General features: G+C 38.9%; 1 protein-coding gene across 2 annotated transcripts in view; it reads right to left on the reverse strand.

The window, feature by feature from the left end:
- LOC130246452 (glutamate receptor ionotropic, kainate 5) overlaps window positions 1-25,628 on the reverse strand; it is a 209,669-nt gene that overhangs the window by 40,681 nt on the left and 143,360 nt on the right. For both annotated transcript variants that reach the window (XM_056479409.1, XM_056479408.1), the window contains exons 14-15: window positions 15,275-15,478; window positions 78-191 (exon numbers count right to left, since the gene is read on the reverse strand). In XM_056479409.1, coding sequence (XP_056335384.1) covers window positions 78-191; window positions 15,275-15,478 — 318 coding nt within the window. The remainder of the gene's footprint in view (window positions 1-77; window positions 192-15,274; window positions 15,479-25,628) is intronic.

The following is a 25,628-nucleotide window of genomic DNA, read 5'->3' on the forward strand; positions in this document are numbered from 1 at the left end:
TTAAATAACTTCTGATATATGAATATCTATGTACAGTATATATATCTGTGCATTCCAATATTACAAAAGTATCTTACTATGTGGACGCGGTACAGGATACTGATGCCAAGGTTCATAAAAGGTTTGGAGAAATCGATGACTTTCTCCCTCTCTGATGTGATCGTAAATCCAGCCACTGCCAGATCTGCTTTCTGCAACAAACAAAGACAAAAGAGGAACAATTAGCAATACCAGATAGATTTAGTGAAGTCAGTCATTTTGGAGGCTGATACAACATTTTCTGTAGCCACTACAGTACTGCAGAGATATTTATCACCCATTGTCTGATAACAGTGAGTTTATTAAGATAAACTGCAACAGCACATAAATTGCCTCAGATGTTACAAAACGGCACTGTTTAAATTCAATAGTACAAAAGTCAACATTTATTTATTTTATATAATGTGTATTTATGTTACTATACTGTATATAAAAACATGAAATGGCAAGAAAGATGCAGTTTAATTAGTAAAATCAGGCATATACAGTCAGAACTATTAGCCCTCCTGAATTATTAGCCCCACTGTATTTTTTTGTCCCCAATTTCTGTGGATATTGGAAAGAAGATATTTTTAACACGTTTCTAAGCATAATAGTTTTAATAATAGTTAACATAATAAACATAATAGTTTCTAAACATAATATTTTTAATAATAGTTTTTTATTAAAAAAGTAGTTTTGAAGTAGTAGTTGAAGTAGTAGATGTGGTTGGTATAGTGGTATCAGAAGTAGTGGATGTGTAGTAGTAGTAGTAGTAGTCGTTGTCGTTGTCTGTGTAGTAGTATCAGAAGCAGTAGACGTTGTTGATGTAGATGTTGTAGTAGCAGTCATTCCTGTAGTAGTATCAGTAGTAGATGTAGTAGTAGTATCAGTGGTAGTAGTCGTTGTAATAGGTTCAGTAGTAGTACACATTGTAGTAGTAGTGGTTGTGGCTGTAGTAGCAGTAGTAATAGTTGTAGCATTAGAAACTCTCTGTAGTAGTAGTAGTAGTTGGTGTAGTATTTGGGATTTATTTTTATTATTATTATTATTATTGTAGTGGTTGTTGTTAATTATTATTACTGTTGTCCTTTCTTGCTTGTTTACTGTCATTATTACTATCATTATATCACTAGCATTGTTGTCACTCCTTATATAAGTTACTTGCTTCATTTAGTGACTGTTATTGTTCCTTTTGTATGTACTCTGACCTGTTTATCATGTTACCTTTACATGCACACACGCGTATACACACACGCACGCACGCACGCACGCACGCACGCACGCACACACACACACACACACTCACACACACACACGCACCTGCCGGTACTTGATTGTATTGTTGTTGTTTTTTGTATTTTTGTTATTGTTTCATTTTCTTTGTATTTGCATTATCTCAAATTGTGTACCTTTTGTATATTCTAATAAAATAAAAAAATAAAAAAATAGTTTTAATAATAAACAGATAATAGTAAACATAATAAACAGACCTCCTAGTTTTTAGCAATTGCTGAATCCAACGCAAAATCAACAAAAAGTCGGTAATTTTGTGATCCTGCAAAATTCTTCATTTAAATGCAAAATAATCGCAAAAAACACAAATAATTTCATGAAACATCCAATTCTAAACCATATCATAAAAATTATTTCAGTTTGCAATGAATTGTTTTACATGACTTATAGACGTTGCATACGCAGCGCACGTGATGTATTTGAGTGTCTCTCAAATGACGTTTCACCTGCGCCCTCAATCATTACATTACATGAAAGTGAGGGAGATTGTTTTGCACTGCAGCCTGTGCAGTAAGCAGACACAGATGAAGTGCGAGTGATTTACATGTGAAGTCAATGCAAAGATGTGATTAGACATCCTGTGGCATGACTTGGGCGCTTTGTGCATTTGACGCGCTTCAAACTGCAAAAGAAAGTAGGAACAAAAATCTAACAAACGGAGCAGTGGAACAGACAAAACAGCAAGCAGCTTACAATGATGGAGATTGGTTCAAGGATGACGACCGAATTGAAGGACGTTATTTATGCTTGACATGTATGGCTGGTATTATGATGTGCGTAAAATCTGTAAATGTTTTCGTTTGACTCCTTTCCTTCAGTTAATGAGAGAAAACAGTTGCTAGATTGGATACAGTTGCGACCAGAAGTTAATGAAAATTATTTATATTTCTATTAAATTTTACATTTATTGCATTTTATGAACGTCTACCCCAAGCCCAACCCTAAACTCAACTGTCACAGTAATATAAATTCAGTAGTTGTACCGAGTATTATTTATGTTATCTATTAAGTTACCCAATAAATAGTATTTTTTAACTAAAATATTTTTTCTACCCCCACCCTAACCCTAAACCCAACCGTCACAGTACTGTAAAACTATGAATTATTGTGATATAGTGTCACAAAAATGATGCTATATTGATGTGCATATCTGCAGCTGTATCCTATCTAGACTTTACCAGAGAAAATGCTTCCCTGCCATTGATGAGTTTTATGGCAATCCGTGTTTTAGGTGTATTACGGTAGGAGAAGCCCTAATGCATGTCCTGAGTGAGGTACATGATGTTAGATGCTCCAAGGAGTGAAATCTGAGAGAAAGTAAGATCGTGAATAAAAATGAGAGTTATACAATCTTAATCCCTAACATTTTATATCTGTTTTAGATCTTGCCTTGACAAGAGACCAAAATAAGCTTTATTTTTATGAATTATGTCATTGTGTCAGATTCCAAATGTAGTAGGCTACCTAAAATGGTAATTATATATATATATATATATATATATATATATATATATATATATATATATATATATATATATATATATATATATATATATATATATATATATATATATATATATATATTATCTTTAAATATATTTTAATCGCAGATTTCTGGGAATTACCACCACAAAATCAGTCATTTTTAAAAACTAGGGGGTCTGTAATAAACATAATAGTTTCTAAGCATAATTGTTTTCTCACATGATCGCCCACTGAAGCTAAGCAGGGCTGCGCTCTGTCAGTACCTGGATGGGAGACCACATGAGAAAGCTCGGTTGCTGCCGGAAGTGGTGTTAGTGAAACATCATTGAGAAATATTTGGGCTAATTATTCTGACTTTTTTAAATCCAGTCACTGCTGTACATGTTTAAAAACAAAACGCACAATAAAAAAGCATCGTGAAAATATTCTATAATCAACTTTCTGTAAAAAGTCGTAAAATGCTCGACTGTAAACAATCTACAATTTGAAAAATAAAAAAAATAGAAAATTAGGTTTGTTTCTATCAGGCTGTTTCCATCAGAGCAGCCGACTGTAGTATTGGTAACCTAGCAACCAACGGTAAACAGGACTGAGTCATAATGGAGTCAGCTGATTAGTCATGTGGGCATAATGTTCGATACGTCAAAGTTTATGCAGCAAATGCATTTCCATTTCCCATTATTCACATTAACCCACATTAAGGTCCAAAACCAAGCAATAAATGGTTTTATAAAAATTAAAAATATGTTTCATTCTAGCCGAAATAAAACAAATAAAACTTTGTCCAGAAGAAAAAATATTATAAGAAATACTGTAAAAATTCCTTGCTCTGTTAAACATAATTTGGGAAATATTTAGGCTAATTATTTTGACTTCAACTGTGTGTTCTTCCTCTTTAAATCCAGTCATGGCTGGACATGTTTAAAAGCAAAACGCACAATAAAAAGTTTCATAAAAATGGTCTATAATTAGCTTTCTTTGCTTCAACTTAGTGAGTAGTTTTCTTGCTGACAGAAACTAAATACATCCCCCTCTACTGTGGCAATAATTTAGCAATGTTGCTAAGCGCTAATTAGCATACCGCTGTGCCTGTCGTAAAATGCTCGACTGGAAACAGGTCTGCAATTTGGTTTCATGTTGTGTCTTTAAAAGCTAAACACTGACCTTGGTTTTGAGAACTCGAAAAGAGAAAGCATTTGTCATTATCTGAGGTTCATTGATAAAGACAAAAACAAAAACCAGGATATTTACCGTAGCACAAGGAGAATGAGTCAAGAATTGAGGAAAACAAGAGAAAGTCAAGACTGGACAGCTGGATGGATGAATGGACGGATAATAAAAGGATGTAAGTGCACTGGAAGAAGCTTGTCTTGATGAGAGAATTCGATATGAGAGTCCTTCGGTAAAAGGAAAGAGATTTATTTATTATGGGGAAGTAGGGAGATGGAAAAACAGGGCTAAAGAGTGGAGTGCAGCCTGATGAAAACGGAAAGAGAGAGGCAGGGAGGAATAAAGCGACGGTCCTTGAAGGAAGAAACGGATACTTGTGGAGGAAGGGGTGATGAGGAATGGTTAAGAACAGAGAGATGGTAAAGAGAAAGCTTCCAGCGACGACACAAGGAATATTGTGCCCTTGAGAGATGAAGGAAACGAGGGATATGGAATGAAAAATGAAGGGGGAGAATTAAAAAGCCAGAGAGTGAAAGTTCCTGAGGAAGAAAAAAACAATAATGAACCAAAAAAACAACAAAAAAAAAACCAATGTGGTATTATTTTTTCCTCTCTTCTTTGGGGAGGAGGGGTGTGACAGTGGTGGGGAACTAACTAACAGTAGGGATGCCACTGAACTGTGTTTTGCAGTAGTGTAAGAGACGCTCAGCGGTTTCTAAAGCGGTGAAAAAAAACGTTTTGTTTTGCTAAACATTAAAGTTTACCAAGACTTTTTTTCTTATTTCAAACTGTCCTTCACATGGAGTTTTACTGCCAGTCAAAGTCAGGAAATAACTGAAACACTGAAACATTCAGGAGCCTCTGTTGTGGCTGTATTTCGGTTGGTGGTTTTGGTGATGCGGTCTTATTCAGTTCCATTGATTTTTAGACGTTAAAAACCATGAGCTATGCTGATTCATGTTGCAAAGTGATATTTTCATATTAAATTCTTCTTCTTTTTATAAATAGTCATGAACACACTTGATTGTAAAGCAAGTAGTTTGATATTAATGGTAATTTTCTGCCGTTTAATATTCCTAGTCATTTGTCTTATAGACAACCGAATCGGAAGTTTTAAAACAATCGTAAAAAACGAGCACTTCTGCAGTGTAGGATAAGAGCAATAGACAGGCTTTAACCTATGATTCCTTCTGGTAATGATAATGATCCTTAGCATACTACTAATGAAACAGCTAATAAGGCACCACACAAGTCCAATGGCACAAAATTCCCTATTCGGAAAATTAGGTGCATTTTCATCAGGTTGTTAGAGCAGCCGATTGTAGTATTGGTAACCTAGCAACCACCAGTAAACAAGGAAAGCATAATGAAGACATCTGATCAGTCATGTGGGTGCAATGTTTGCTATGTCAAAGTTTAACCATTAAGGGTACACGCACACACACACATGCACACGCACACGCACACACACACATGCACACACACAATTAATTAGACAAGTTATTGTATATCGATGATTTGTTCTCTAGACTATCGAAAAACAATAGCTTAAAGGAGCTAATAATTTTGACCTTAAAATGGTGGTTAAAAAAATTAAAAACTGCTTTTATTCCAACCAAAATAAAACAAATAAGACTTTCTCCAGAAGGAAAAATATTATCAGACATACTGTGAACATTTCCTTGCTCTGTTAAACATCATTTGGGAAATATTTAAAAAAAGAAAAAAGAAAATTGAAAGGGGGGCTAATAATTCTGACTTCAACTATATATATATCAGGCCCGTAGCCAGCCTAGTGAAAGGGGGGGTGGGGGGTGGCGGTGGTTGGGGGTTCTCTTTCTCTAAAAGCGGACTTTTTTGCATTTTTTCCCTCCATGTTTTGTATTTTGATTAAGAAGTTTAAATACAGCATTTTGGTGACATTTTATGAAATATTTAGTGCTGGATTAACGTGTCTTCTGGAATCATAACCAGAAAACCAGAAAATATTAACTGTTTTGTCAAGTTGCTTACTAAGATCATGTGCTTATTTTGTCAGTCCAAACACACACTACTGTTTTCATTTTTATGGGGACTTCCTGTAGAGGTAGACATATAGCGATATTCAATAATGCAATATGTTGTGATAATCAATATCCACAATACTGAAAACAATTATTTGAATTTTAGAGGACTTTTTAAATATTTTCAGATTGTATTGGTTGTTCAACACAGCGCCACATGCTTGAATATTTAAGGGGTGATTTATATTCAAACAGACATTATTCAAACATTTTCATTTAATATGGCATGCAAAATTCTTAGGTTTTTGTTCGTTAACGAAAGAAAACAGTGTAAATCTAAGGATGGATTCTGGCAAGTGCTGAAAGAAGCATGGTTTTACAATACCTGACAAAAGTCTTGTCACCTATCCAAGTTTTAGGAACAACTAATAATAACTTGACCTTTAGTGGATCATTTGGTATCAGAAGTGGCTTGTATGAAAGGCAAAGGCCTCTTGATTACGCTTATTTTACCAAATGAAATATGATCATACCTTGATTTTTAATTATTTATTTAGGACAGTAAGGTCTGACTCTGCTTAGACAAAAGTCTTGTCACTTAACAGAAATAATGTCCAGTATAGAATATAAAGTCATGGCGCAGTGAAAAAAGAATGAATATTGTGTGTGACTCCCATGAGCTTGGAGGACTGCATCCATACATCTCTGCAATGACTCAATTAACTTATTAATAAAGTCATCTGGAATGACAAAGAAAGTTCTTGCACAACTCTCAGTTAATCAAGATTCTTTAGATTCATCTTCAATGCCTCCTCCTTCATCTTACCACAGACATGCTCAATAATGTTCATGTCTGGTGACTGGGCTGGCCAATCCTGGAGCACCTTGACCTTCTTTGTTTTCGGGAACTTTGATATGGCGGCTGAAGTATGAGAAGGAGCGCTATCCTGCTGGAGAATTTACCCTCTGCTGTGGTTTGTTATATAATGGGCAGCACAAATATCCTGATACCTCAGGCTGTTGATGTTGCCATCCACTCTGCAGATCTCTTGCACTGAATGTAACCCCAAACCATGATTTTTCCTTCACCAAACTTGACTGATTTCTGTGAGAATCTTGGGTCCATGCGGGTTCCAGTAGATCTTCTGCAATATTTGTGATGACTGGGATGCTGTTCAACAGATGATTCCTCAGAAAATCGACCTTCTGCTACTTTTCCAAATGATCAACTAGAAGCCAAGTTATTACAACTGGGAACAACGAAAACTTTAGTTAGGTAGTGTGTGCTTTGCTATGAATGGGAATCCACTAACAAGGCTTGAGTTTTGTTTTGAGTCACTTTTTTGCTTTTCTAAGGTCAGAAAGTCTTCTTTTGTGGCCCTGGAATAGTTCCTTAAACAGTAGGGCCTTGGGAGAAGAAGAGCAAAATCATTTGCTAATTTGATTTTAATTTTAATTCATAGAAACCTTCATGTTTTGCTGTTTTATTAGAGGTAATTCCTGTAAGGCCCAATCCCAATAATTATTTCTATTTTTCCTATCTAGACTTTTCTGACAGGGTATTTGAGTGTTATCAATTGACAGTATGTTCTGAGACTGCTGTACAGGAGTTATTATTATGGATTATAGCAACACAATCGCACGGCAATTCGTGAACTTTTTGATTTAGTGGCTAATACGTACAAATTCTTACGATCTAATTTGTACAATTTAGCACGATTTGCTCATCCCCCAATGACGGTTGGGTTTAGGGGTGGGGTTAGGTGCCACGCCTCCTTTTTAAAATCGTACAATTTCGTACGACTGAACTCGTACGAATTTGTACGAATTAGCCACTAAACTGACAAAACGTAAAATACTTACGTTTTCTCATGAGATCAGGCTGATTATAGATAGCCAAATTTAGCGGTTTTTATTTTAGCATTTTTTTTATAAGTATGACGGTAAAGCATGAACGCGGTTATGAATATATTAAAACATGTGCTTGTTTGTTGTAGAAATTCATAATAATGACAAAAATACTAATATGTGGATCTACTTACTTCCGGGTGCAACTATCCTGCCGTTGTGGCTGGTGTATTCTGGGAAATTTTCTTACCCCTTGGTTTCAAGTGTGGTCCTGAAAAATCTTAGTTCAAAATGCTTTCTACCCCTTCCCCCTAGCCCCACACCTTCAAGCTAAAGAGAATTGGGACACCCCTACCCCTTCATGGGAACGCACAAAACAAGGGGTAAGGGTAAGGGCTAATGGCTCGTTTCCACTGACTGGTACGGTACAGTACGGTTCGGTTTGGTACGGGTCACCTTTATCAGGCTTGCGTTTCCACTAACAAGGGTACTCTTTTGGTGGGCGTGGTGTATGACAGAAAGTTTCAGTCGATGTCATTCTCGCTCGAGGAAATGTCTACAGTAAAGCTGTACGGGTCACTTACATATCATATGAGAAGCACTTCTCACAAAACAGACGCTTTACACACATAAATACTTGTGTAGAAATGTTTATTACTAATTTTTCTATGAACATGAGTTGATTATAACTGCAGATCAATGACAGTGCGAAACAGCCCACTGTAACGTCTGTAATTATATTAAATAACTAAATAAATGAACATATATAAACACATACAGCCCCTTACAGTCTCCGATATGTTACTAACTACAGAAGAACTACATATAGCAGACATTTCGTCCGTATTTAGGTTCAAAAACAACACAAAATATAGCCTACAGTCAGTGAAAACCTCTTATCTGTGTATGTAATCTTCAGCAGCACATGTAGCCTCTGTTAGACAGTAATTCCGTCATTCCCGGTTCATATTAGTCCAAAAGATGAAGATAATAACTTAGTTATACATGGCATTTTGTTCATGTTTGCTGAAAAATAATGTGCTCCTTTTTTTCCGGCTTCTCCTTTGTTTCTTGATGCTTCACTCTCGTGTTTGTCAGTGTCTGACAGGATCGGGTTTCAAAAGCACGTCAATAATCAAGCGCAGGTTATTATCATCAGCTCAAGAAGTTTGTTATTTCAGATATAATGTTAGACGTGTGCGAGCGCTAGCAAGAAATCGAAACCGCTCGCGGCTCAGACTGGCTCGTAAAAAACTACGGGGCACAGGGTAAATCTGCTCTTCTTCTTGGCTTTGTGGCTTTTTATCAAGACGACGACAAGGTTTGTTTGAGCCCGGGTCGACCATGGCTCGTTATTATATGTATATATCATTCCGCTGTAATGTCTCGGCTCGTCGGCTGTGTATTTCAAACATGGCGGGTTTTTTGTTTTCATTCTGGCTTGTTGCGTAAGCGAATAATGTATCTCTGTAATCCAATAGCGTTCAGCTGCGCATGTGGCTCCGCCTTTTGGTACCCGTTCTCGTGTTTGGTACCCTTTCGAAAGGGTGCCGAAAAAGTGGTACAGTACGGTTTGGTTCGGTACGTTTTTTGACAGTGGAAACGGCCATAAAAGCGTACCAAACCGAACTGTACCGTACCGTACCACTCAGTGGAAACGGGCCATAAGGGGTAGAATTGGGATTGGGCCTAAATCATTCTGTTCAAAGATGAAAATCCTCTTTTTATTTAGCCAGATATTGTTTTTTTATTTTAAAAATGCATTAACTACATTCAATATAATCCAATTAAATAGCATTTACACATAATTACCTACATTTTATTAGAAACCAGCTATTTTAAATCACAAGCAGCTTTGTGGCTTGTCAAACAAAGTAGTTTCCCCAACACCAGGGCTGATCAATAGCCGTTTATTCTGCTTAAAAACCCAAGTGTCCCCCAGATATCTCTCAATCTGCTTAATTACAGCCTAACTGATTACCGAGCGCGAGCTTTGTAAACTGCTTCAAAGGGTGTCATCAAACGCTGGTGCGAAGGAATAGCTGAAGTGCGAGTCCGCGGAGAGAAACATAGGCGGTAAGTGTGCATACTTTACAAACACAACACGCCAACATGTGTCAACCGTACGCTGGCTTAGCAGCTGTAATGGTATAGTGGCGCAGAATAATTAGATACAGAAGGAACTGATTAGTATGTGTTGGCGTATTTCAAAAGGGTTTGGTGAGACCTGCCTACACTGAGGTTAATAGAATGGCATTAGCGATCGTATTACCATCGTCATTATTTTTAGCATTAGTGTGAATAGCGTTAATATCTGTAATTGGACAAAATCGGCTGCAAAAGGAGCCGTGAGGAAATGCTGCTAGTGTTTAAACATTTGAACATACAAAAGAGCTTGATCTAAAAGGTACAGTTGAAGTCAAAATTATTATTATTATTTAAAATATTTCCCAAATGATGTTTAAGAGCAAGGAATTTTTCACAGTATTTCCTATAATATTTTTTCTTCTGGAGAAAGTCTTATTTGTTTTATTTCGGCTAGAATAAAAGCAGTTTTTAATTTTTTAACCCTTCTGCACTGTTCAAATTTACCACCTTTTTGTCATGTTAGGAATGAAAACATCCACTGAATTAAACTGCTGAAAAATTTCATCAGATTAATATTTGCTTTCAATTTTTTTGTGGAAATCTGTTAATCAACCCCAGTCCTGATCAAAACTACTGAATTGTTTATAAAATGACAGGATTTTAACTCTTTAATTACCAAGTTCACAAAGAATGTCACTGATTTGGTGGAAAAAAATAAAAACACACACACAAAATGACTGGATTTTTTTTTTCTTTTATCACAGTCTTGGACATGTGAACGGTTAGTAACAACATTGCTTTGATGCGTTGTTAGATTTTCATTTTTTCTCCCTAATTTACTGTTAGTGGCTGTTTTTTGCCCCATTGACTTCCATTATATCCACATTTGATGGTGCATAAATACACAGTCTTTGTTTTTGTTTACTCCATGTAGTTCTGAGAGCTGAGATGCATATTTAGATTTTCTCAGACACATCAAGGTAAGCGCGCAAAGGTCACTCTCACACACAGATACACAACACAAACTTTTAAAATCGAGAAACTAAGCTTTTTTTGCACAGGCCTATCTAAAGGGGTAATGATGCCAACGGGCCAGGCGGAATCTGCGGACGTTTTATGCTATTTCTGCTGAGAATTTTGCTAAAAATCTGCCAATTTCTGCAGTATGATTTTGAGAGTATCATAACTAAAACCTTAATATGTGAAATAAAAAATTATACCTTTTATTTAATGTTTAAAATGCAAATCCAATTAGATCCACTTTATTTGGTATACAGCGCAAGTCTCTCATATAATAGATCTACTAAAAGACAGAAAATATTACTGTACAAACTGCATTGTACATAAATCAGATGAATATTTTCATATTAGTCAATAATATTACTGTGATTAATTTAAAAGCTGAATAAATATAGATTTACACACATTTACTCAAGTAAATAAACAGAATTAATTATGGGCTAAAAATCTGCAGAATTCTGCAAAAATCTGCGCGCTCAGCTTCCGTGTGGGCCTACTGATGATCAACAGTAAAAATGGAAAATTTGACGTCTTCCCAACAGCAAAAACCACCAACAATCAAAAATGCCTGATTATATGTGACATGGCTTTGTAACAAAAAAAAAATGTCATGATGGAAGTTAATGGGGCAAAAACAGCCATCAACACAAAATTATGGAGAAAAAAATTTAAATCAATTAAAAACCATGCATTAAAGGCAATGTTGTTTCACATGTCCAAGTCTTTAATAAAAGGTTTTTTAATAATTTTATTAATTTTTTCACCAAATCAGTGACATCATTTATAAATTTGGCAATTACAGTTTTAAAGTAGAGTAAAAATCCTGTCATTTCCTAAACAATTGAATAGTTTTGATCAGGACTGAGATTGATTAACAGATTTATGCAAAACAATTTTCACAGCAGTTTAAATTACTGGGTTTTACATCCCTAACATAACAAAATGATAGTAAATTAGCCCAGATTGAGATGTTGAGTTTAAAAAAAAATTAAAAATCCAAGCATTTTCTCAAAATATGTGTCAAAATGAGATTTGCCACCAAAAATCATTCTGCTAGCTGAAACACAGAAAATGTTGTGGCCAAATTAAGACTCAAAATCACCCTAGAGTGCATCCCCAACAGTACAAAGGGGTTAATAACCATTTTACGGTCAATATTATTAAGCAATACATTTTTCCTCATTGTCTACAGAACAAACCACTGTATACAATGATTTGCCTAACTACTCTAATTTGCCTAGTCAACCTTATTAACCTAGTTAAGCCTTTAAATGTCACCATATACTATTATCTTGAAAAATATCTAGTCAAATATTATGTACTGTCATCACGGCAAAAAATAAAAGAAATCAGCTATCAGGAATTAGTTATTAAAACTGTTATGTTTACAAATGTGTTGAAAAAAATCTTCTTTCTGTTAAACATATACAGGAGGGCTTCTAACTGTACATTTTCAAAGACATTTCACGGTAGGCTGTGTGTGCGCTGTACATTTTCAATAGTGTGGGCATTGTTTACATCTGGGATAAAGATTTTTTTGGTCAATTAGCTCATGAGTCAAGAAGGAGACATTTATGTTTACACCTGGTGTTTTATCCGTCTCTTTTGTCCACTTTCGACCACTGTTTTGGCTCAATTTGAAGGGAGGGTCTACAGGCTGGTGTCTGAAGCACTGCTTTGAACTTTCAATATAATATTGGGAAATAAACATGTGCTACATAAAACAAAAGGAGACAATAGCTATGTTTCCATCCAAAGAATTATTTGGAATTTTTGGAAACTATCGCAAAAAAATTCTACGCAGTTTCGCTGTTAAATACTTAATTCCCATTTGGTGTGAACCCCGCATTTCCCGTCCTGTTGGTTTGGCTTGAGAAAAGTGGGGAAAACTCAGCTTATAGCAATGCCTGTGTACGTGTAGACAAAAACTCATTGCAATATTCCCAGGGTTTCTGCAGGTTTCTTCAAATCAAATTTAAAACATTTAAAGACCCTTTTAAGTCCATTATGAATGAAATTTCAGACTTGCACTGGGCTAAAAACTAAGGATTTTTTTCAAATGGCCGGTTACTTCTGTAAATAGTTTTTGTATTAATGAAAAATCATGGGATGTGGGATAAAGGGATGTGTTGCTTTAGTTTTCTTTCTCTGATTTGCTGTAAAAATGTCTAACAGCTGTTGTGAAGTGATGCAATAAAAAAAACGTAGATATATATCGTCACCTTAGAATTATAAGGTTCTATCTGACATTTTTGTCAAAATTGAGTTATTGACATATTCTTATTAAATGACAACTTATTTACATTATTGGATGTTTTTTTTATAAGTTGTTTACTTTTAAGGCTTTTTATAAAAAAAAAAACAAATGTTACATACATACTGTTTGCAAAAACTTTGATGCTAAATATCCCAAAATAATTCAGAACGAAGATAGAACCTTATAATTCCAAGGTGATGGTATATATATATATATATATATATATATATATATATATAGGTTTTGTTGTATGGGGTGTCAGCCTGATTGGGTAGCTTTACATGGACATGGAAAATTAAGACCTGTTTAAAATGATTTAGCACTTAAAACATTGTATTTCAGTGTATTTAAGACTTTTAAAGGCCTAAAATATTGTTTTTGAAATTTAAGACATTTTAAGACTTTTATGAATCTTTTAGGATCCTTGTAAGACTTAGGACCTGTTTGCATGCGTTTTGCTATAGTTACGTCATCCGTCCACACTACTCGGAAAACGGAGCTTTTTGAAAATGCTGGAGGGGCCGTTTTCATTTTAAACCGCTGAAGCTCTGTGTCAGTGTGGATGGGGGGAAAACGGAGACATTTGAAAACGAAGGCGTGGCTGCAGGCGTTCGCCTATCTGACTGGGGATTTTTCCTCAATATTAAGTAGCCTACACAAAATTCAGTCTTGCATCCTTTTCTTGTAAGTTCAAACTTCACAAGTTTGATTTGTAAAACAAACTCCAGAGGACACGTCGGGTAAATCTTCAAAGGAAACAGGGTACTTACCTCATTCACATCACAATGGCTACGCTGTTTCACTTTCTTAACAATAAAATGAAAACATGATATAAGGAGCTGCCTATTTTCATTCTGATATTAACAACTTAACAGACACCAAAAATGTTGAAGCGTCGTGTAGCTACATATTTATATGACCGTCAACTTCACTGTGTGTTTATTTATAACAAGACAGAGCCTATAACATTACTGGCTCCTTTCATTTTCATTGAAAATACTAAACATACCCTCTCTTTTGCTGAATATCAGTTTTAATAATCAATAATGGCCATTATAAAAGTATAACGTACAATAGGTTTATACAATATAGGAAATAATGGCAAGCAATCAGTCAGAATCAGTGTACGTGGTTACATTATTTAATATATTGACTTATCTTTGCGCTCAGCTAAAACACGTTACCTGAGAACAAGTAATAGATTCAAAAGAACAAAGTCAGGGAATATGCCGTTAGATAAAGACCACAAGATGAATTAAATATCACGTTTAACAAATATAGTGAGAATAGATCCAGCGGTAGATCCTTGATGAACAGTCCAACGTGCGCAGCTCTCATCGCTGCAGTGCATGCCAGAGTGTGTGTGTGGTCACGTGATGTGTGTTTTCAGCAGTATAGTGTGGACGGAGAGTTGTTCAGAAACGCTAGGTGAAACGCCAGAGTGGACGTGGATCGTTTTCATTTTAAAACGCAGTTTAAAAACGTATTAGCGTAAATGGGGTCTTATACAGGACTAATCACTAAGGATTTTTTCGAATGGCTCAGTTACTTTCTTGAATAATTTTTGTATTAATGGCAGGTCATGTAAAGGGATGTGTTGCTTTAGTTTTCTCTACCTGATTCCCCAGGAAATTTAATTTGGTGAATTTGCTGTAAACATGTCTAACAGCTGTTGTAAACTGTTGCAATAAAATACTCAAATATTAAAAAAAGCTTTTGAGATGGATTATTGGTGATTGGGTGTCAGCCTGATTGGGTAGTCTTACTTACACATAGGAAAATTAAGAGCTGTTTAAAATGATTTAAGACCTACAGTGCAATGCTCTATTTCAGGCCTGAAATGTTGTTTTTGAAGACTTTTTAAGACCCCCCTGATTCCATGAAGATGAGAATTGTCAAGTGTGATTTCCTGATGATTTAAAAGCACATAAAAGAGACATAAAAATCTACCAAAGCCATTCTGTAAAACCCCCAAGTGTTTCATTGAGGTCAGTGTGACTGGAAAGCGTCTCTGTTTTTACACAATGCGCCCACAGAGCCTAATTTTGGCGGTGTGTGCGTGTGTGTGTTTGTGTGCAGACATGCATACCCTGTTGATGAGTTCCCCCACCATGCCAGTCCATGAGCCATTAGGTTCTGGAGCTCCATACAGGCCGTCATCCACCAGCTTGATCCGGAAGGAAAACTTCAGTATGTCTGCCAGCTCTCGCAGCATATCCACACAGAAGCCCTCGTACTGATCGCTACCCTGAAAGTCCTGGTAGTTCTCCTTGCGCATCACGTATGGATTCTCCTATAAAAGCGGATGAAGGTAACGTTTAATGCTCTAATATTCCACTCTCCATTTCCATAGAGTGAAGCGCCATAAACTCAAATGAAAGTCAATAGCCATACAGTGGAAGTGGCATTTTGATTGGTGTTAAGCCATGAAACGGCAGTAAAAATCAAGTGAAACTGTGCTCCCTTGGCCTTGACATGTGAAAGTTCTTTTCCTGTTTGAATGCATTATTTCTCTTACAGTACGATGTCGCATCTGGACAGCAAACCTATTTTGTTCATGTAGCAAAGCACATGATGCAAATTAGATGATTAATAATAGATAATAATTCAACATAAAGGGTTTAAATGTTTATTTGTTTTAAAGGGGACCTATTATGCCCCTTTTACAAGATGTAAAGTAAATATCTGATGTCCCCAGTGTGTCTATGTGATGTTTCAGCTCAAAATACTACACAAATTATGTTTTACAACTCTTTAAAACTGCCCCTTTTAGGCTTTGATCCTAATTCTACCATTTTGGTCACTGTCGCTTTAAATTCAAATGAGATTGTGCTCTTTTCAAAAGAGGGCGGAGTTAAAAATGCCAACAAATGTGTCAGCATAGTGGCAGATTTAAAACCATAATGGTGGACAGCTGCTTCTCACTCAGGTCTGTCTATGCTAATGAGTGAGAGATAGTCACTGATGGGCGGGGCTTTCCACCTCTGATGACACGTACAAAGGAAGGTTTTAATCCTAATTGTAGCGTTTTGGTGACTGTCACTTTAAATTCAAAGGAGATCATGCTATTTTAAAAGAGGGCGGAGCTACAAATGCCTATGTGTCAGCATAGTGGCAAATTAAAAAACAAGACTAACGTCCTATGCTAATGAGGGAGAGATTGTCAATAATGGGCAGAGTTTTCCCTCTTTGATGACACATACAAAGGGAGGCTTTGATCCCAATTGTGCTGTTTTTGTGACTGTCGCTTTAAATTCAAATGAGATTGTGCTCTTTTCAAAAGAGGGCGGAGCTACAAATGCCTATGTGTCAGCATAGAGGCAGATTTAACTATAATGGTGGACAGCTGCTTCTCAATCAGGGCTGTCTACGCTAATGAGGAAGAGATCGTCACTAATGGGTGGGGCTTTCCCTCTCTGATGACACACACAAAGGGAGAATATCAATCAAAGTGTTTCTGCAGACTGTTTTCACGATGAGTGATAATAAAAAATATAATTGAACAAATTTTTACAATTTTAAGCTGGTTATATTCACAGATTGTTGCACAAAAATGTGTTTAAACCCCTTATAAAAGTGATTTTTGCATAATAGGACCCCTATAATGCATGTTTCCTATGTATTCATTTATCTATTATTTATTTGTTTGTTTGTTTGTTTTATTCCTCTAGTTCATGGTGCCCAAACTTTTTTATTTCAGTTTTTACCAGCCTGATCTCACGAGAAAACGTAAGTATTTTACGTTTTGGCAGTTTAGTGGCTAATTCGTACGAATTCGTACGAGTTCAGTCGAACGAAATTGTACGATTTTAAAAAGGAGGCGTGGCAACTAACCCCACCCCTAAACCCAACCGTCATTGGGGGATGAGCAAATCGTACTAAATTGTACGAATTAGATTGTACGAATTAGCCAGTAAATCAAAAAGTTAGATTGTGTTGTTTTTACTAGTGCGCACAAGTTAACGGCGCAGAAAAATGTCCAAAAAATTTATTGTTTGTTTTTATGATTTATATAGACACAAACATGATACCTTATTTGTTTTTTTGGCATTAAATGTGTTTATTAATTTGTTTATATTTGTGTGTGGATGACATTTTGGCCATTTTTTAAAGATTTATTTTTTGGCATTTTTGCCATTTTTGACAGGGCAGTAGTTTGACAGGAAGTGAAGCGGGAGAGAAAGCGGGTAGGATCGGAAAAGATCCTCGAGCCGGGATTAAAACTCAGGACACCCGAAACGCTTCCGCACAATCTGTCAGCTCGCTAACCACTGGGCTACTGCGCCGACTGGCCATTTCTAATGTAGTATAGTCCCGTTCACACAAAAATGGGGTTAGTTCACACAAAAATGTCAAATTCTGTCATCATTTACTCACCCTTGACTTGTTCCAAAATAGTTCGAATTTAATTGGTTTTGTTGAGCACAAAAGAAGATATTGAGAATATTATTAGAAACCTGTAACTACTGACATCCATAGTAGGAAAAAAAAATATGGAAGCCAATGGCTGCGTCCGAAAGTGCCTACTACTCAGTAGGTACTGCATTTGAATTTAAACATACTACTCAGCCTTTAGAAAAGTACGTTCTATACAGTATGAATGTGAGCAGTATGAATGGAACTCGGACATGCTGCATCCTCTATTTTGTCATGATCACTATGACCTACCTGCGTGAGTTGCGTCGATTCACTCCCATTCATGAATTCTCATCGGGCATCATAGGATAGCATAGCGTCTATACAATGTGCACTTTAGAATATCGCCGGAAGTAGTAGGTACTTCTCGCATACTGTTTTTCGGTGAATTCTATGAATTCAGACATACCACTCGGCTTGCATACTGTTTTTAGCGTACTATATAGTATGGAAGTATGTGATTTCGAACGCAGCCATCGGTTACAGGTTTTCAGCATTTTTCAAAATATCTTCTTTTGTGTTCAATACAAGAAAACAAACTCAAACTGGTTTAGAACAAGTGAAGAGTGAGCAAAGGATGTCAGAATGTTCATTTTGGGGTGAACTATCCCTTTAAGAGTCAGGTTTTGTTTAGTTAGAAGTTGTTTTTTGAATCTCTTAACATCTGTACCTCAAAAACTCATTTTTCTATCATTTACTTAATGGTTTTATTAATTTTTATATGGCCAAGCGTTTATTTTATTTCTTCCTTATTTAAAAAAAAAAAAGAAAATTTTTTTTGCAAATCATGCCTCCTGCTTAATCCGAAGTATCTTGACCACAGTAAACAAAGACACATCATCATCTGTACACAGACATACAGTTGAAGTCAGAATTATTAGCCCCCCTTTGAATTTTTTTTCTTTTTTAAATATTTCCTAAATGATGTTTAACAGAGCAAAGAAATTTTCACAGTATGTCAGATAATATTTTTTCTTCTGGAGAAAGTCTTATTTGTTTTATTTCGGCTAGAATAAAAGCAGTTTTTAATTTTTTTAAAAACATTTTAAGGTCAAAATTATTAACCCCTTTAAGCTATATATTTTTACGATAGTCTACAGAACAAACCATCGTTATACAATAACTTGCCTAATTACCCTAACCGGCCTAGTTAACCTAATTAACCTAGTTAAGCCTTTAAATGTCACTTTAAGCTGTATAGAAGAGCCTTGAAAAATATCAAGTCAAATATTATTTACTGTCATCATGGCAAAGATAAAATAAATCAGTTATTAGAAATGAGTTATTAAAACTATTATGTTTAGAAATGTGTTTAGATTTTTTTTCAGTTATTAGAAATGAGTTATTAAAACTATTATGTTTAGAAATGTGTTTAGATTTTTTTTAACGGAAAAAATCTCTCCGTTAAACAGACATTAGAAAAAAAATAAACAGGGGGCTAATGATTAAGGGGGGCTAATAATTCTGACTTCAACTGTACATCATTCCTTATAAATATGAGGTACATTTCTTATGTCCTGAGGAACTGCTTTAATATGCTTGTCACGTGAAAGTGACATTGTACGGCAGGGGAATGAATAACGATGCAGTGCATATATAGAGCCAATCAATGAAGGCGCTATAGACATTATACACTCTGCATTCATAAAGAGACATTATTTTAAAGTGATATAGAACATTGGCTGAGAAATAAATGCAGTGCAGTTGTCATATTTTCCATCTGGAATTGATTGGATGGTGCGAAATGGATGGCGTTCTTCACCAGAATGGAAACAGACCGAGAGATTGTATAGAAAACCGATGCTTAAAAACAGTGTTAACATTAGCTTGGTTTTTATCATGTAATAACTTCAGACTAAAGAAGTATGTGCTGGTGAAATTCTCACAGTGGCACCAGAAAAGTGCTTAAAGTAGATTAAAAATAAATTTCACTTTGATGTCGACTATTAATGCGTCCAACAAAGGCAAATTGGTCTGCTTAAATTGGTATGCCAGCTTTGTAATAACATAAATGAGTCTAGTCTGAATTTGTTCTGAGATTTTCATTACTAAACAACGTTATTATATGATAAGTAATACAATTCTCCTCTGCGCACCAAGACCGTGCTTATTTGACCCAAAATACAATAAAAATGGTAATGCTGTGAAATATAATTTTAGGGTAAAATAACTTTTTTTTTTCGATGTGAATATATTTTTAGATTTTAAAATGCAGTTTGAGTGACTCTTTATTCATCAGAAATCATTCTAACATGCTGCTTTGATGCTCCTGTTATGAAGCGGACAGGAGACAGAGGTAAGGAAACGTTAGGGTGTTTATTAAATGACAACAAGGAGCACATGAAGGATAGCCAGGAGGATCAGGAATGATGTTGGGGTCTTTTCCTCCGTGGCTGGGTAACAGGAATACACGAGGATGGACAGCACACACCAGATACAGCTGACAGAGGATGACACAGACTTGGAAGGACTGGAAGACAGGACGATTCGGGTGGACCAGGAAGACTAGGAGGAATACAAAGAGAACAGGTAAGTAAAGCGTTTGTTTTAGCTGAGGATGACTACGCTGAGTGGTCGCTCAGTTGTCCGCTTTCGTCGAGACGAGCCCGGACAATGAGCGACTGGAGTGCTGTGCTTTTATCTGGTGCTCGTGAATGTGATGCAGCTGTGTGCTCATTAGAAGTCAGGTGATGGTGATCTTCGTGAGTGGGGATCGTGAGAGCCTGACCAATCCGTGACAGTACCCCCCTCCCCAGGGCCCGCTCCTGAGGGCCGACACCTCCGACGCCGTGGTGGTCTCCCTCTGCCTCTAGGCGCTGGGAACTCAGGGTGGCTCTCATGAAACTCCACCATGAGACTAGGATCGAGAATATCAGCTCTGGGAACCCATGTCCTTTCTTCGGGGCCGTACCCTTCCCAGTCCACCAGGTACTCCAACTGGCCACCACGACGTCGGGAACGCAAGATCTCCTTCACTGCGTAGACGGCTCCTTCTTCTAGGAGCAGTGGAGGAGGGGGTTCCTCTTCGTGGTCAGGCTCTGTGGAGGGAAGAACAGGATCGTGATAGGGTTTCAGGAGTGATACGTGGAATGTAGGGTGAATACGGTAGTGAGAGGGTAATTGTAGTTTGTAGGTGACGGGGTTAACCTGTTCCACGATGGTGAAGGGACCAACAAATCGGGGACTTAACTTGCGAGAGGGCAGTCGCATGCGTATGTCCCGGGTGGATAGCCACACCTTTTGTCCGGGTGTGTATCTGGGTTCTTCAGACCTTCTTCTATCGGCGGTTACCTTGCTTCGACGGACTGCCCTCTGCAGATGTTGATGAGCCTCGTCCCAGACTCTCTCGCTCTCCCGGAACCAGTGATCCACTGCGGGGACATCAGATGGTTCGCCATCCCAGGGAAAGAGCGGTGGTTGGAAGCCCAGGACGCACTGGAATGGCGTGAGTCCGGTGGAGGGTTGCCGCAGTGAATTTTGGGCATATTCTGCCCAGCCCAAATACTGGCTCCAGGAGCTCTGGTGACCACTGCAGAAGGTCCTCAGGAACCGTCCCACCTCCTGAATCTTCCTCTCTGTCTGCCCGTTGGTTTGGGGATGATATCCAGAAGAGAGGCTGACGGCCACACCTAGGAGCTTGAAGAAGGCTTTCCATAGACGTGAGATGAACTGTGGACCTCTGTCCGACACAATATCTTCTGGAATACCAAATGACCTGAAGACTTGATTAAAGATATTGTCGGCTGTTTCAAAGGCTGTGGGAAGACCTTTCAGAGGGATTAGTTTGACAAACTTTGAGAATCTATCTACGATGACTAGAATACAGGTATTACCTTCTGACGAGGGGAGGTCAGTGATAAAGTCCACTCCTAGGTGTGACCAGGGACGGTTCGGAATCGGCAAGGGATGGAGCTTTCCAGCGGGTAGATGACGTGGGCTCTTGGATTGGGCACAGTCCTTACAGCCCTGAACATATTGCCTCACATCCCTTGCCATGTTTGGCCACCAGAATCGTTGGGATACTAGCGAGAGAGTATTGTTGATCCCTGGATGTCCAGTGCCTAGCGAGGTATGTAAGGAGTGGATCAGATCTACCCGGTGTTCAGGTGGTATGAACTGCCGATGAGGAGGGCATCCCGGCGGAGCAGGGGCTTCCGGAGTGGCAACGACTGGAGGAGCGTTCCAGGTGATCGGACAAATGGAGATGTGTTCGGGAAGAATCTTCGTTGGGAGTTCTTCATGATCGTGATGCTCGTGTAAACGAGAGAGAGCGTCTGCTCTTAGATTCTTGGGTCCTGGACGATAGGAAATGGAGAAATCAAAACGTGAGAAGAAAAGTGACCATCTGGCTTGACGTGGACATAGTCTCTTGGCCTCTTTGATATATTGGAGGTTTTTGTGATCTGTGATCACCTGGAACGGATGTTTGGCTCCCTCCAACCAGTGACGCCACTCCTCCAAGGCTAGCTTGATTGCTAGAAGCTCCCTGTCTCCTATGCTGTAATTCTGCTCCGCCGGGCTCAACTTCCGAGAGAAATAGGCACAGGGATGCAGTCGGGGCGGTGTATCATGATGTTGGGATAATACTGCCCCGACGCCGGTGGTGGATGCGTCCACTTCCACCACGAAAGGAAGATTTGGGTCAGGATGAGTCAGGAGTGGGGCCCTTGTGAACTCCTTCTTAAGAAGGCGGAAGGCTGCGGCTGCTTCTTTGGTCCACTCCAGTCCTTTGGGTTTACCCTTGAGGAGATTAGTGAGAGGTGATGTAATCCTGCTGTAGTCCTTGATAAACCGTCTATAAAAGTTAGCAAACCCAAGAAACCTCTGGAGCTCCTTAATGGAAGTGGGTTCTGACCAGGATAGAACAGCCTCAATTTTCTTCCCATCCATACGTATACCGGTTTGGTCAATGATGTATCCCAAGAAATGAATCGACTTCTGGTGGAATGAGCATTTCTCCGCTTTGAGGTAGAGGTGATGTTCTCTCAATGTGTGTAGGACCTCCGCAACGTGTTGGCGATGTTCGGCCTCACTCCGGGAGTAAATGAGGATGTCATCTATGTACACTATTACAAAGTGGTGAAGAAACTCCCGGAGGACTTCATGAATGAAGTTTTGGAATACGGAGGGGGCGTTGACCAGACCGTAAGGCATGACCTCATATTCATAGTGGCCAGTAGGGGTCACGAATGCTGTCTTCCATTGGTCCCCCTCACGTATTCTTATCAGATTATACGCGCTGCGGAGGTCCAATTTAGTGAAGACTTTAGCTTCTCGGAGCTGTTCCAAAGCGGCTGGTACCAGAGGAAGGGGATATCGGTATTTTACTGTACCGTTATTTAGGACCCTGTAGTCGATGCATGGACGCAGCCCTCCGTCCTTCTTGGCCACAAAGAAGAAGCTTGAGGCGGCTGGTGATTTTGAGTGACGTATGTACCCCTGACTCAGAGCCTCCCTTATGTAATCTTCCATTGCCTGATTCTCTGGAAGCGAGAGCGGGTAGATCCTACCTCTTGGCAACTGGGCATCTGGAACTAGGTCGATCGCGCAGTCCCATGGCCGATGCGGCGGTAGCTGGGAAGCTCTCTTGGGGCAGAAGACATCATGAAAGGAGCTGTACTCCTTAGGAATGTGGATAGACTGCTTCTCAGGAGGACTCTCGACCGATGTTGTAAACAAAGAAATGGGGTTCCGACCTTGAAGAGGGAGATTTGGAAAACAGGTAGGTGTACATCCAGATCCCCATTTCTTTATCTCTCCTGTGCCCCAAGAGATGATGGGATCGTGCTTCACCAGCCACGGGCGCCCTAGAATGATGTCCATATTTGCACCCTCCAGAACCAGAAATTGAATCCTCTCTTGATGTAACAACCCCACTTGAAGAAGGATGTCTTCGCATTGTCGATGGATACGGGTCGAAGATCGAGTGCACTGGGTTATCGGTTGTATCTGGTATATATGCGAGGACGCCTCAGTACGTAGGTGGAGTTGACGACAGAGGGATTGGGAGATGAAGTTCCCTGCTGACCCGGAGTCGATGAGGGCTGTGACAAGGAGAGAAATAGAGGCAGTAGTTATTTGTACGGTGGTAGTAAGTGGTTTACATTGTTCAATATTCGTACTGAATACACTCACTGAAGTCCGAATGGGACGAAGGGGACACTCCATACGGGTGTGTCCACTGACACCGCAGTATAGACACAGACCCCGGGTCAGCCTCCTCTGTCGTTCCGCTGATGTCAGTCTTCCAGACTCTATTATCATGGGTTCTGGTTCTGGAGAGGCTGTTGACTCAGGCGATTGGAGGAGTGCAGACGAGGGGGTGATGGTGTCCTGTTGATAGGAACGGAGACGATCGGAACATCGGAGAGAATGTTGGATGAATCTCTCCAGACCCATAGTATCATCTAATGTGGCCAGCTGGATTCGGAGAGTGGGTTCCAAGCCGAGCCGGTACGTGGTCAACAACGATCTCTCATTCCATCCACTTGCAGCTGCTAGAGTGCGAAACCGGAGAGCATATTCCTGTGTAGATAGAGTACCTTGCTTTAGATGATACAGCTGCTCTCCAGCGGCTACTTCCCCATCAGAACGTCCAAACACCTCTTTGAAATACTCCGTGAAGGTAGTGATGGAATTCATGACCGGCCCGGCTTGGTTCCAGATCGTCTCAGCCCATTTAAGTGCAGGCCCAGAGAGTAGTGATACGATGTAGGCGATCTTTGACTTATCTGTGGGATATAGAGAAGGTTGCATTTCGAATATGAGGGAACATTGTAACAGAAAACCATTGCACTCCCCCGCTCCGCCTGAGTAGGGCGCTGGTCGGGCCATGGGACTGGAAGGAAGGGCCGAAGAAGAAACTGTGGAGGCGGAAGTGCTCGGTGCTGGTGGTGCGTTGGAAAGTGGAGCTGGTGGCTGTAGAATCCGCTTCAACTGGTCCACCAGCTCTTGAAAGTGATCGGGGGTGCTCATGTTGTCGTCGTTATGGGTCCGGGCTTCTGTTATGAAGCGGACAGGAGACAGAGGTAAGGAAACGTTAGGGTGTTTATTAAATGACAACAAGGAGCACATGAAGGATAGCCAGGAGGATCAGGAATGATGTTGGGGTCTTTTCCTCCGTGGCTGGGTAACAGGAATACACGAGGATGGACAGCACACACCAGATACAGCTGACAGAGGATGACACAGACTTGGAAGGACTGGAAGACAGGACGATTCGGGTGGACCAGGAAGACTAGGAGGAATACAAAGAGAACAGGTAAGTAAAGCGTTTGTTTTAGCTGAGGATGACTACGCTGAGTGGTCGCTCAGTTGTCCGCTTTCGTCGAGACGAGCCCGGACAATGAGCGACTGGAGTGCTGTGCTTTTATCTGGTGCTCGTGAATGTGATGCAGCTGTGTGCTCATTAGAAGTCAGGTGATGGTGATCTTCGTGAGTGGGGATCGTGAGAGCCTGACCAATCCGTGACAGCTCCAGAAACATCTATTATTATTATTATTATTATTATTATTATTATTATTATTATCAGTTGAAAACAGTTGTGCTGCTTCACATGTTTTATTAATCTTGAACACATTTGAGTGATCAAAAAGGACAATAAATGAAGAGTTCAGATGCAAAAACCACTCATTCCCGCTCTCTTAGATCCTCCATCCACCTTTCTGTCCCCAAAAAATTTAAAGGATAAAAAGGCAACAGTAACTCAAATAACCACTTGTTACAACCACGGTATGCAGAAGAGCATCTCTGAATGCACAACACGTCAATCCTTGAGGCAGATGGGCTACAGCAGCAGAAGACCACACCGGGTGCCACTCCTGTCAGCTAAGAACAGGAAACTGAGGCTACAATTTGCACAGGCTCACCAAAATTGGACTATAGGAGATTGGAAAAACGTTGCCTGGTCTGATGAGCCTCGATTTCTGCTGTGACATTCGGATGTGAGGGTCAGAATTTGGCATCAACAACATGAAAGCATGGATCCATTGTGCCTTGTATCAATGGTTCAGGCTGGTGGTGGTGGT

The sequence above is a fragment of the Danio aesculapii genome, chromosome 19 (genome assembly GCF_903798145.1).
Source record: "Danio aesculapii chromosome 19, fDanAes4.1, whole genome shotgun sequence".
Lineage (NCBI taxonomy): Eukaryota > Metazoa > Chordata > Actinopteri > Cypriniformes > Danionidae > Danio > Danio aesculapii.